We start from the raw sequence: 13,564 nt of genomic DNA, 5'->3' as shown, positions 1-13,564 counted from the left end.
CCATCTCTGAGCATCTTCTGAGGGGCCCTGCTTTGTTGAGTTACGATCCAGCTTCCTGGAAAGACTTAGAAGTCCACTTGGGTGTACATTCTGGGAACCAGTCCTGCCCCTCCAAGGGCCTGGCGCCTGAAATAGAGTGTAAAATGGCTATATGGTTAAGACTTCACTTGCCTGTTTGCTCCTTCAGTGGCCTACTGACCTCCTCTTGGAAATAGCAAACACCTTTATTAAAAAGTGGGCCCCAAGGTTTTACCTGAAGTCACAGCTTTGAAATTGTAGTCTTTTAAGCAGTTTTCTTCCCTGGTTGCCAGGCGACCACACATGGAAGGGAACCAGTCTAAAGTTTCCTCAGTAATTAAAATGAATGTCAGCATTTGTAAGTTATGATCAGCTGTCCATCTGACACCCGCTGATTTGTTCACTTGAGCCAAAGGGTAAATAAAGAGTTGCTTTGTGGATTTGATTGTTGGCAGGACACCAGACTTAGCAATCAGAATTCTCCATTTTTATACCCTTATGAGCAGAATATGAAATATTTTGAAATAGTGCTGTAATCATAAACTTTCTTAAGGTTACATTTGCAGAATTGGCAGGTATTAGTAGTATGTAAGATGAAGTAGTGTAAAACAGCATGACTATACTACGAAATTGCATGACAGTTGGGAGGGAGAAGAGCAGGGAGATCAGGAAATAAGGAAAGAGAAGATAGTGTTTTGGGAGCAGCTCCCTAGAAGATGGTAGAGCTTGGGTTGAGCCCTTGGCAGTGGAAGGAGAAGCCTTTGGTCTCTTAGGGAGGGGAGCAAAGGATTCACCCAAACTAAAGATCTGTGCAGCTTCAGTGAGAGGTGTCCAGTCATCCTCAGTCCCTTTAGGGAGATCCTTGATTGATCCCTGAACATCCCGCATCATCCTGGAGGCTCACCTTGGTGCTGGTAGAGTTGGGGTTAATTATTCAGTGTCAGTGTAGGGTAGATGTTAACAATCTAATGCAAGATCAAAGAGTCACATCACTAACAATTCTTAGCAGAGCCTGTATAATTTCAACAGTGAACTTAAAAATATTTGCATAAATATCTGCCACAAGTAGAGAGCCAGCTGAACTTAGCTCCTAGGCTGCTACGTCATCCAATTACATGAAATATTAGTATAGCTTGTTACACAGATGTATGTAGTTTTTTTTAATGTATATTAATAATGTATATAAATTTGGGGGGACCACTAGCTAACTATATGCCTCACTTGCATATTTTAGAATAGGAGAGTATATTGAAAGTCTTCTGGTGTTGTTTAGCAGCTGATCTTGATGTAGATACAGACTTCCACATTACTTATTTTACATGCGCCTCATCACAAAAGTCACTTGAATTAGCCTGATTTCAAAGTGTGGTTTTATAGAGAAGAATATTGAATGGTATGTGCTTACTCTATGATTGAAGACTTCTGTTTGTGGTCAGTTGAACTAGCATGGGTCTTTTAAATAGCTGTGTTGTCATTTTCCTTCTCTTTCATAGTGGGTAATGCTGAATGAGAGGTGTGGGGAAGGAAGACTGGATTGTAGATCCTGGATATGGTTTTTTTGTTGAAGGTAGTTGAGTATTGGTTTCGTTTAGGATAAAGGGATCCAGGTTATCGATGAATGGCTAAGTGTTTGGGAAAAACAAGAAGATAGGTTGACTTTATCTATGATTAATATCTTTTTTTTTCTAGTCTTCGACAATGATGTCGCATCTGCTAAAGCACTATATGAAAGTTTGACTGCAAAGAATGTAAAATTGAATGACCTGTTTCTAAAGCGTTACGCAGTTTTGCTGAAGAATGCTGGAGAGTCTGTCCCTTTCACTGAACCTCCTGTGAGTGTTTCTTAATTAAGAGGGGGGAAAATACCTCTACAGATTTGTGTATGCTTCATAATAATGTGTGAAAAATAAGGTGAATACTTAATTACATGAGGATTAGATCTCTGTAAAGGACCCTCCAGGGAGGGCTTCAGGAACTAAAGTTATGCTATGGGTCTGGCTGCTGCAGAACAGCCCTCTGATACCGAGGTTTTAAATACAAGGTCACTCTCAGACCTTCAGCTGTAGGTATGAATTTATCAAATGTCCTTGGGGCAGTTCTCTCTTCATTTCAACTTGAAATAGGATTTAATGGCCTGTATTTCAATAGCTGAGCATATTATGTCACTGTTAATTACTTGTTCATTTCCATTTTTAAATAAGTTGGTTTTTATTTCTTTATCTAAGGTTTTTAATTGAAGTATAATTGACATAGCATTATATTAATTTCAAGTGTACAAAATAATTTGATATTTGTAGATATTGCAGAATTATCACCACAGTAAGTCCAGTTAACATTGGCCACCATACATGGTCAAATATTTTTTTTTCATGTGAAAACTTTCAAGATCTGCTCTCTTAGCTGCTGTCGAATGTGCAGTACAGTATTATTAACTATATGTGTCTGTGTGTGTGTGTGTGTGTGTGTGTGTGTGTATTATCTCCCCATGGCTTACCCATCTTCATCCTTCCCAACCCACACCCCTGCCTGCCTCAGGCAACCTTGGCTGCTGCTGCTGCTGCCGCTAAGTCGCGTCAGTTGTGTCCGACTCTGTGAGACCCCATACATGGCAGCCCATCAGGCTCCCCCGTCCCTGGGATTCTCCAGGCAAGAACACTGGAGTGGGTTGCCATTTCCTTCTCCAATGCATGAAAGTGAAAAGTGAAAGTGAAGTCGCTCAGCCTGTCTGACTCTTAGCGACCCCATGGACTGCAGCCCACCAGGCTCCTCCATCCATAGTACTTTCCAGGCAACAGTACTGGAGTGGGGTGCCATTGCCTTCTCCGCAGGCAACCTTCAGGCAGCCACTAATCTAGTCTCTATCCATGATCTTTGTGTTTTTCAGATTCTAAATATAAGTGAGATCACACAGTGTTTATCTTCTTCTGTCTGGCTTATTTCACTTAGCACAATACTCTCGAGGTCTGTCCTTGCTTGTTGTTGCAAGTGGCAAGATTGCGTTCTTTTTAGGGCAGAATAACATTCCTGTGTCTGTGTGTGTGACATTTTCTTTCTTCATTGATCCATCGATGGGTGTTTAGCTTGTTTCCTTGTCTTGGCTCCTGTTAACTCTGCAGTGAATATGCGGGGAGCATATATCTTTTTAAATTAATGTTTTCATTTTTTTGGATAAATACCCAGAAGTGGAATTGCTAGATCATATGTTAGTTTTAGTTTGGATTTCGTGAGGAGCCGCCATAGTTTTACTTAGTGGCTACACCATGTATGTTCCCACCAACAGTGCACACGGGCTCCTTTTTCTCCATATCTTCACCAACACTTGTTATTTCTAGTCATATTTTTATAGTAGCCATTCTAACAGATATGAAGGGAGATCCATCTCAGGGTGGTTTTTGTTTGTATTTCCCTGATTGGTGATGTTGAGCAGCTTTTCACGTACCTCTTGGCCATCTATAGTTCATTTTTGGAAACATGTCTGTTCCATTGTTGCTGTTGAGTTATATAAATTTTTTGTATGACAGTTAACCCTCATCAGATAAATACCTTTGCAAATAGTTTCTCCCATTCAGTAGGTTACCTGGGAAATTTTGTTTCACTTGGCTTTGTTTAATGAGAGAAATCATATGTGCAGAATTCCTTTTTACTGTTTCACTGAACTGGAAGTGGCTGAAACATGTTTATTTCAAACCTCTTAACCTTCCCAAGGGAGACTGCAGAGTCTCCCAAGAGTTAACACCTGCACACACAGAGGAGGGGCTCCTGGTGCTTGACTCTGACTTGGGGGCTATTGGATAGGTGATTTCATGAAACAGAGCAGAGTGCTGAAGCCTTGAGGGGATGGCAGCTATCATGGGCCCAGCAGTCTGTCCTGCCAGTTGGCAGTACTTTATGATTTCCAAGTTTTGTGCCATCATCTCTTGCTGGTAACTCTTATCTGTAACTTCCCTCCCTTTTTTCTTGTCTACAGGAGAGCTTTGAATTTTATGCAAAGCAGCTAAAGGAGTCAAAGGAAACCCATTTGTGAAGCAAGCCAGTACTATTTTATTTTGTGTGTATTTGTGATTCTGTGTCTAAATATTATTTTTTAAATGTGTTTTAGAGGACAAAATAAACAAATAAAAGGTGACTTTGTTTATGTACTTTTATTTATTCATAATGTTGATAATGTTCACCATCTTACTGACCATAACTGTGTATATTAAGTCACTGGACATTTCTGGGTTTTGCCTACACTGTCAATCTGTGGCATTTTCTTTAAAGCTCCTGGTGTATGAGGCCATAGTTGTTTGGGGTTTTTCTCCCCGTTGACTTTGCAGATCCTCTGCCGTTTTGTTCCTTTAGTTGACCTGGTTGTCAATATTGTTTATCTGAAAAATTTTGGAGCCAGACAAAATGATGCTCAGTGGGCCCTCTGATGCTTAATATTCTATGAAATTCTTTACTTACACACCCCACGTACTTTCAGGTTTGTAAAATGTTGGCTCCAGAAGGCACCTGACGTGTCATCAAATCCATCGCTTGTCATTTCCAGTGAGACGCTAAGACTCAAAGAGACTTGCTGGTTCGGGGTGCTCCCTCCAAGCCTTCCCTCCTACCACAGCAGCTCCCTCAGACCTCTGTTCACTGAAGTCTCCGATCTGCATCTGAGTCATGAGTTTGATCGTGAAGTAGAGCGATACATTTCCATTCATCATGGTTTCAGGTTTTTGTCAGCATAAGCTCTACCCTACACTGGACTTGTTAACTTCATATGCACTTCTACTTCATACGCACACCCAATGAATACGTAAATACGTATATGAAGGAGTGAAATCTTGGTTTGTATTCAGTTTTACCAAAGTTGTCCTCAAATAGGCCTTCATGCCTGTTAATATCTACACTGTAAGTCATTACTATAAAAGAATTTAAGGCGGGGTAGTCAAGATAGTCTGTCATTTTACTATGTAATGTCGGCCTACTTGGGGATTATGGTATTATTTAAAAGTTGAAAATGCTTTGAGACTTATCCCCATTTGGTGTATTCCTTGTTCATTTGAAATCATTGATTAGCTACTGTTTTGGTTTCCATGAGGTTTCTCGGTTCCCACCACGTACAAGAAGGGGGACCTTGCCTTGGTGGGAAATACGCCAGCCCCACGCTGTTTATGCTGCTAACTTGTGTGTCGTTGGGACCAACCGTCCTGCATCTAGGGCCTGCAGATGTCATGAGAAGGGAGTGTTGACAGAGAAAAGCCAAGGAATAATGTTATGGTGGCACCAGCCATACTTTTCTTCATCTCTGCTCTGCAGAATTAGACCTAAGGAGTGGGGCGCGCTCAGTGCTGAGTCCCAGCCTCCAGAACTTAGTCCTGAGCTTCCCTTTGTGCACTTTTCAGGTGCAGGACCTATGCGCGTTGTTCTGATGATCCCTGATTTGCCATGAGCCTCACTCCATTTGGGATTCCCCTGAAACAGGCTCTGTATTTTGTAGTTATGCCCATCATAGGTTAGTTAAGCTAAATTTTATTAATAGTCATTGACATAGATTTCTAAGATGAGGAACAACCTTGGGGCAAAATCTGAACTTCCCAGTCATTTTTACAGAAACTCAGAGTACAATCTCATTTACATAAAGTGACTCCAAGCCAGCCTTGCATATGGACTCTGGTAGAATGTGCGTCTAGTGCAGAGGAGGTAGATATAAACAGCTTGATGAGCTTTTCCTGCTTAATAACATTTCTAGCAAGCTGAACCATTAAATATATTTCATATATTCAAGAACTATCTAGTCATGTATCTGTAGCACTGTATTGGCTTCCCCTTTTAAATGTAAACATTTAACATATAACCATGTATATTCTAGATGAGCTTATGAATACTTTTAAAATATCTATTAGCAAAGTTGAAATAAATGGGAATGTAAATACAATTATAGCAACACTCAGTGGTATCTTTTAGACTCAAATTAGAAACATACAGGTGATTCTAAAAAGTAAATGTCATAAACCTTGGAAAAGTATAGCGTTTTATAATACAATTGTGTGTGTATTTAAACCTAATATTTTAATGTGAATTGCTTTGAATAAATTGTGTTCCGGCAAACTGTGTGCTTGTTCATTTCTATCTTATCAAATTTTTATATAACCACTTTAAGCCATTTCAAGGACTTGAGTCTTAAAATTTTTAATTAAAAATTGTGTGGTGGCCTCTGTTGTGGCCGGAATTTCCTTGTCAAATGATGCACAGGTTGTGCGTATGAAGTCACTGCTTACCTGTTTTAAGGATGAACAGATACTTGAGATCTCCAAGGTCCATGGTTGGTGAGAATTAGAGTTGAATGTGTGGTCAATGACAAGACAAGGGGGCTTGAAGTGTCAGACGAAGCATTTTAAAGCTGTACAGTGGGGTGGGCTCCACTCCCCAGGGCTGTGCTCACTCCTGTCTTCCGCCTTCCCTCTCCTGTGCCTCGTTTGTGAGTGCTCTCTGAGGATGCTTCAGTGTCCCTGCCCGCCTCCCTGCTCCCCAGGGCCCCCGCAGCTGCTGGAAAGCAGCGCGGGTGCCAGTCACACAGGCTGTGAGCTCCCTGAGAGTCAGTGCTTTGTCTCCTGTCTGTATTACATTCCCCAGTTGTCAGTGGTCAGTTTTGTGGGTTCTACCATGTGTCACGCCCCCCCTGCTCAGGCAGTGAGGTGCTTACAGAAGTTAATTTGCCCAGAATCAGCAATATATAGCCAGGACCCTGGACAGACGTGTACTTATTACTATGAGAATACAAAAAAAAAAAAAAAATGCAATGCAGCTTAGACTCAATTAAAAATCAGATCAAAATCTCTCAATATATTTTTAAAACCTTTCACATCCATGCAAGTGTTCCCAGACTGGACAGCTTGCACTATAAAGGTATTTTCTTCCATCTAATCTTCCATTTAATCAGCAGATTTTCACATTGCAATAAATTATTAAGCTTTATATTGCAAATTATTCTTCCTGGAACATTTTATTTCTTCAGTCTGCCATGTGGGTGCTTTGCACACTTTTTCTCACGTCTTCAAGCAGTTTTCATTTAATATTTGTCTTTGACAAACCAACCTTGTAGAGTTTCTATAAGTGAAAGCAACATGCCTGAAGTATGGTCAAACTAACAGCAGCAGGGGGTTACAAATCATGATCATTTATCTCTTGGCTATTATGCAGTCATACATGTGAGTGTTTCCATCAGAAACACACCCTGTTTTCAGGCCTGCAGACTTTTACATAGGCCACATTATGCAGCTTTAGTATTAGTAAGGAAAATGGCTATATTAGCAAATTGAAAATAGGCACTTATCAGGGGTTTTTTTGCATGAAAAAAAGCAATGTCATCAGGTCCAAGTAGAGCAAAAACACTTAACTGGCTTCAGATCTACCACCCTGCACATGTGTTTGGACTCGGATCTTCAAGAGATCAATAACAGATCTCACCAACCCTGCCACTGCCCTGCACTTGCTGAGATTCTCTTAATCATTTACTTGTTCTTGTGGTTTTTGCCCCCCAAGAACTTAGGCTCTCCCAGTGCTCTGGGGCCTCACCATTCTGGCAGTGGTAGGTGCCCAGTAAGCATCATTGAGTGAAATCAACGGGCACCTCACTTGTCCCCCTTTCCAAGGCATGTTGCTTTTGAGGTTTATGGTTTCTGTGTGCTGGGGGGTGGGCGTTCTTCCCTGCACACCTTTTCATAGGAGATAGAGGCACCACCTTTTAGCTCAGAACTAGGATCTTGGGGTTGACACCCAAGGAATTCTCTCAAACCCTGTGTGCCCGCAGGTAAGCATTTCAAGGTTTGCTGCCAGGAGGAAGACAGCTCTCAAATGTGTGATGAAATCAGACAACCTCCAGCTGAGCACAAGCACAGTGCAGGAGTGGACTCAAAGAGCTTCGTTGACATGGGACCATGGGGCTTTTTAGCAGTTTGGGGGAACACAACACAACGATAACTGAGCACTATCACCTAGAAAGCTGAGAAGTATCCAGTCTTCGAGTTGGTGAGTATTTAAAAATCTCAACCCAGTGCTTAAGACACGATTGTTTAAATTATTGGCTGCTAACACCACATGCAGGGCTATTTCCGGGCTGCCACTGGAAAATGGGCTGTGCTCCATCTGCCTGCCTCCTTCCCTACCCAGGCGGACTATGGGATAAAGACAGGCTCCATACCCTGGCCACTTTAGAAGAACCAGTCATTTTATCAACACAGATGACAGATTATTTGAATTACCTAGTTTAGACTATTTGCAAATCAGGATGCTCTCAGGCATGAGAACTGGATGTAAATAAGCAGAGATCAGCCAGCAAGATGCTTCCTTACTCCTGCATACCAGCATCCCAAGCCCTTGCTCTCCTTCGGAGCCTGCTTGGTGCTCCAGCTCCCTGACTGGGCCTAAAGGAGAAGGGCCCAGGGCAGCTGTGCTAAACTCTGCCCAGTGACTAATTTACATCTCAGTAGAACCCCCTAGCCCCAGGTTTGTAGTTCACACTTGGATTTGGTACAGATTTAAATATCACTGCTGCTAGCTGTTTAATCTGGGATCAAAACAAGAAGAAAGTGGGAGGAAAGAAATGCAAGATCTACTTCTATGAGCCTGACCGAGGAGATCAGCTTGACCGAGGGAATGATTGCCTCTTAAATAATCTTTCTTTATAGGAACGAAAGCAGTTTTTACAAATCTCATCAGGAAACATTTCAGTCAATATAAAGGTAATTATTTTCTGCTTAATTAAAATTTCCCTGTCAATAGCACAAGTTGAAATCAGAGGGCTTAAAATGCAAATTTCAAACCCTTTACCTTTTGATCAAAGGTCTGCAAACTACAGCCTCAGGTCAAATCTGCACGCTGCCTGTTTTCGTAAATAATGTTTCACTGGAACACAGCCACACCACCCAGACTTCAGAGACCTCTGTGGCGCCTTTGCACTGTGACAGCCAATTTAAGTAGTTGCGACAGACTGTATGGCCTACAAAGACAATTATTTGCTATCTGACCCTTAAAGGGGAAAGATTGCAACCCCTGCTTTTTTTTTTTTTTTAATTATAGCTGATTTACAATATTACGTTAGTTTCAGGTGTACAGCAAAGTGATTCAGTTACATGTATACATTTTAAGTTTATTTTCCATTGTAAGTTATTTGTCGTCGTGACGTCGCTCAGTCGTGTCCAACTCTGCAACTCCATGGACTGTCGCCTATCACGGTCCTCAGGTGACAGTCTATGGAGTTTTTCAGGCAAGAGTACTGGACTGGGTTGCCATTTCCTTCTCCAGGGGAACTTCCCGACCCAGGGGTCGAACCTGGATTGTAAGTTATTACAAGATAACAAATATAGTTCCCTGGGCTGTATAGTAAATTCTTGTTGCATCTCTATTTTATGTGTACTAGTTTGTATCTGCTAATCCCATCAGTTCAGTTCAGTTCAGTCACTCAGTCACATCCGACTCTTTGAGACCCCATGGACCGCAACACACCAGGCCTCCCTGTCCATCACCAACTCTGGGAGTTTATTCAAACTCAGGTCCGTTGAGTCAGGGATGCCATCCAACCATCTCATCCTCTGTTATCCCCTTCTCCTCCCACCTTCAATCTTTCCCAGTATCAGGGTCTTTTCAAATGAGTCAGTTCTTCACATCAGGTGGCCAAAGTATTGGAGTTTCAGCTTCAGCATCAGTGCTTCCAATGAATATTCAGGACTGATTTCCTTTAGGATGGACTGGTGGGATCTCCTAGCAGTCTATCAAGAGTCTTCTCCAACACCACAGTTCAAAAGCAGCAATTCTTCGGCACTCAGCTTTCTTTATAGTCCCATACTTGAGATTCCACGTGTGTGATATCACATAATATTTATCTTTTTCTGTCTGCCTGACTTGACTTAGTATGATATTCTCCAAGTCTATCCATGTTGCTGCAGATGGTACTGGAGTGGGACTCTGTCCAAGGCCAGAGAGTGGACTCTTGTTTCACACTAGGAAGTAAACTGAGGAGACACACAGACTGACCGAGCAAAAGGCTTCATGGGAAAGCGGCACCTACGTGGAGAGCAGCAGGGTCAGGGGGCAGCTCTGCCGTGTGACACGGTGTCAGGTTTGACAGTGATGGGATGAGCCTTCCAAGTTGTCTTGGCCAATCATTCCTGTGCCTATATTTGGTCCTGTGCCTTGGGGTCCTTTCTGGTAGTGTGTGCATCTGTCAGCCAGGATGGATTCCAGAGTGAGGGTTTCTGGGAGGTTGGCAGGACATATTATGGGATGGCATCTCCTCCCTCCTTTTGGCCCCCTCCTGAATTCTCCTCAGTTTTTTGTGGTAGCACTAATGTTTTTTATCAGGACCTCCTGTTGTGAGACAACTCATGCAAGTGGTTATTATCATGCCTGGCCAAGCCAGGCGGTTTCACTCAACAGTTTCCTGGCACACGTGTATTTCATTCTTTTATATGGCCGAGTAAAATACTTTGGCCACTTCATGCGAAGAGCTGACTCATTGGAAAAGACCCTGATGCTTTGAGGGATTGAGGGCAGGAGGAGAAGGGGACGACCGAGGATGAGATGGCTGGATGGCATCACGGACTCGATGGACGTGAGTCTGAGTGAACTCCGGGAGTTGGTGATGGACAGGGAGGCCTGGCGTGCTGCGATTCATGGGGTCGCAGACAGTGGGACATGACTGAGCGACTGAACTGAACTGAACTGAATATTCTGTTTAGTGTATGTATGTATATATGTATATATACCCCACATATTCTTAAACCAATCGTCTGTTGATGAGTACTTCAGTTATTTTCATGTCTTCAGTGTTGTGAATAGTGCTGCTGTGAACACTGGAGTGGATCTACCTTTTCAGATTAGAGTTTTATCTTTTCTAGATATATGCCCAGGAGTGGGACTGGTGGATCGGCCTGTAGCTCCATTTTTAGTTTTTTGAGAAACCTCCACACTGCACCACACTGTTCCATAGTGGCTGCACCAATTTACACTCCCGTGAACAAGTGTAGGAGGGCTCCCTCTTCGCCACACCCTCTCCAGCATTTATAATTTGTAGACTTTTTGATAATAGCCATTCTGACTGATTTGAGGTGCTACCTCATTGTATTTTTTATTTGCATTTTCCTAAAAACTAGTGATATTGAGCATATTTTCATGTGCCTGTTGACCATCTGTATATCTTCAGCCTATTTTTTGCTTGGGTTTTTTAAATTACTGGTGAGTTGTATAAATTGTTTGTATATTTTGGATATTAACACCCTGTCGATAGCATCATTTGCAAATATTTCCTCCCGTAAGTTGTTTTTTTCCTTTTGTTGATGGTTTCCTTTGTTGTCCAAAAGGTTTTAAGTTTGACTGGGTCCCATTTGTTTTTGTTTTTATTTCTTTTGCCTTGGGAGGCTGACCTAAGAAAATATTGCTTCTATTTATGTCCAGTAATGTTTTCTATGTTCTCGTCACAACCCCTGCTTTTAATAATTACACAGAAGCAGATCTCTACCCTTTTAGAGCAGGGAGGGCTCACTGAACTGTGTGCATGCCTCTAGAACAGTGGTTCTTCTCCCTGGCCTCCCATCCCCTGAAGAGCATTTTTTTAAAACAGACCAGTGGAACAAATCTCTGAGGAGGTACATCCACATTGGTATTTAGTAAAGCTCCAGGATACAGAGAGAGAGAGAGAGAGAGAGAGAGAAAGAGTTCTGCTGGAGTTTCTGCATCTCTCCTGCCTTGGCTCCTTGCCCGTTGTTCCGTGACCCCGCAGTCCTACACTCCATAGCCCACTGAGTTATTAAAACCTTTTGCAGAATGAAATCACATGATGTACCTTAGTGACTGTCAACTCTCCCTGCATGCTGCAATCATTGGGGAGTTAAAGAAAAAATCCAGTGGTCTTGCCCTTTCTCCAGTCAGGCCTAAAGCCACTAAACACCGCAGCCTGGGTGTTGCGGGGTGTGGGCTGTCAATGAGGGTGGGAGAGATGTGTGATGGGCCAGAGCAGGGTGAGAAGGGCATCTCTGCTGACTTGGAGACAGCTTGATTTGGGAGTTAGAGTCTTAGCAGGGTATCCACACAGGCGAAAGAGTGCAGTGTAGTTGGGAGACTGGTTATATATAGGAGATGAACGAAATGAGCGAAAATATTAAGGTTAGTGAAAGCGAGGTTTCTTACAATGGGAGGAGGGAGTTACAATTGTGAAGAGAGAAGAATCCGCTCTGTGGTGGTAGATTGGAATTGGATGTATCGGTGTGGGAGGAGAATATTAATATATATAAAAATTTGGACAGAGGCTTCCCTGGTGGCTCAGACGGTAAAGCGTCTGCCTGTAATGCGGGAGAACTGGGATCCATCCCTGGGTCGGGAAAATCCCCTAGAGAAAGAAATGGCAATGCATTCCCAGTACTCTTGCCTGGAAAATTCCATGGATGGAGCCTGGTAGGCTACAGTCCATGGGGTCACAAAGAGTCGGACACGACTGAGCAACTTCACTGGTTCACTGGTGTGTGCACACATATACATGTGCACATATATACCCATGTATATATTCCCACTGAGAGGGCCTGGAAACAGTGACGCCCCAATGGCAATGAGCATACTTATCACTCATATCTTGGCTTCTAATGGCTTCTAAATGCCATTTTCCCCTAAAAGGAACCAAGATTCTTTCAAGAAATGTCTGCTTCCATGATTAGGGGTGGGAGGTGGGAAAGTACAAGATGAGGCTGAAACAGTTGCAAAAGTGTTTAGAGAATGAGGGGGACTTATCACAAGGAGGCAGAAGCAGCTTGAAGAGGCTCTCAGGGCCACATCTGAGACAGTTTGAACATCTAAATTAAGAATGATAGTAAAAGATTGTAAAATGATAGTAAAAGATAGCCCACTGAATAAAGTAGAAAACTACAAGTTTATACTGATACAACTTTTTAAATGAATTAATGGAAAGTTTGAGGAGCAGTTTCAAAATACCTACCTACAAATGCTTATTAGTAATTACAAAAGGAGGGAAAACTGTTGACTATGTGAAGCCTGGCAAGTACTCCTTTGATCAGGTGATCAAAGTTAACATCAGTTCAGGACAAACTGAAATCGTGTGCCACTGAGAGGATGCAACGAGAAGGGCACAGTCCTCTGTGATACTCCTGCCAAAGGGGCATGACCCGAATTCAATCATAAAAACGTATCAGACAAACCACATCTAGAGGCATTCTACAAAACGCTCATGTGTCAAGGTCATGGATGTTAAGGAAAGTTGAGGACTATTCTAAACTAAAAGAGACCAAAGTGAATTGACGCCTAGGTCCAATGCTTGATCCTGACCTGGCTCCTTTTGCTATGCAGGACACTGTCAGAACAGTAAATGGGTCTTGAGTGGGGTCTGCCCTTTGGATGGGGGCAATGTAACAATGACGCGTGCGGTGTTACAGTGACGCATGTGAAGTGTTACAGTGTAACACGAATATCCCAAGTTGGACGGAGGTCTTATATAAGGGAAGTGTGCTAGGCACTGCTCTTCAAGCCTGGATGTACATAGAGATCACCTGGGGATCTACTTACTTGCTTT

At 42.5% G+C, this 13,564-nt stretch overlaps 1 protein-coding gene across 2 annotated transcripts in view; it reads left to right on the top strand.

The window, feature by feature from the left end:
- LRPPRC (leucine rich pentatricopeptide repeat containing) overlaps positions 1–6,102 on the top strand; it is a 102,650-nt gene extending 96,548 nt beyond the window's left edge. For both annotated transcript variants that reach the window (XR_005718397.1, XM_040224716.1), the window contains exons 37-38: positions 1,708–1,850; positions 3,986–6,102. Coding sequence is in view for 1 of the 2 variants with exons in the window: in XM_040224716.1 (XP_040080650.1) it covers positions 1,708–1,850; positions 3,986–4,042 (200 nt within the window). In the remaining variant the exon portion in view is untranslated. The remainder of the gene's footprint in view (positions 1–1,707; positions 1,851–3,985) is intronic.
- Positions 6,103–13,564: the final 7,462 nt, after the last annotated feature.

This window comes from Oryx dammah, unplaced genomic scaffold (assembly GCF_014754425.2).
Source record: "Oryx dammah isolate SB20612 unplaced genomic scaffold, SCBI_Odam_1.1 HiC_scaffold_25, whole genome shotgun sequence".
Lineage (NCBI taxonomy): Eukaryota > Metazoa > Chordata > Mammalia > Artiodactyla > Bovidae > Oryx > Oryx dammah.
Note: the sequence above shows the minus strand (reverse complement) of the source record. Positions and strands in the feature narration are given on the sequence as shown.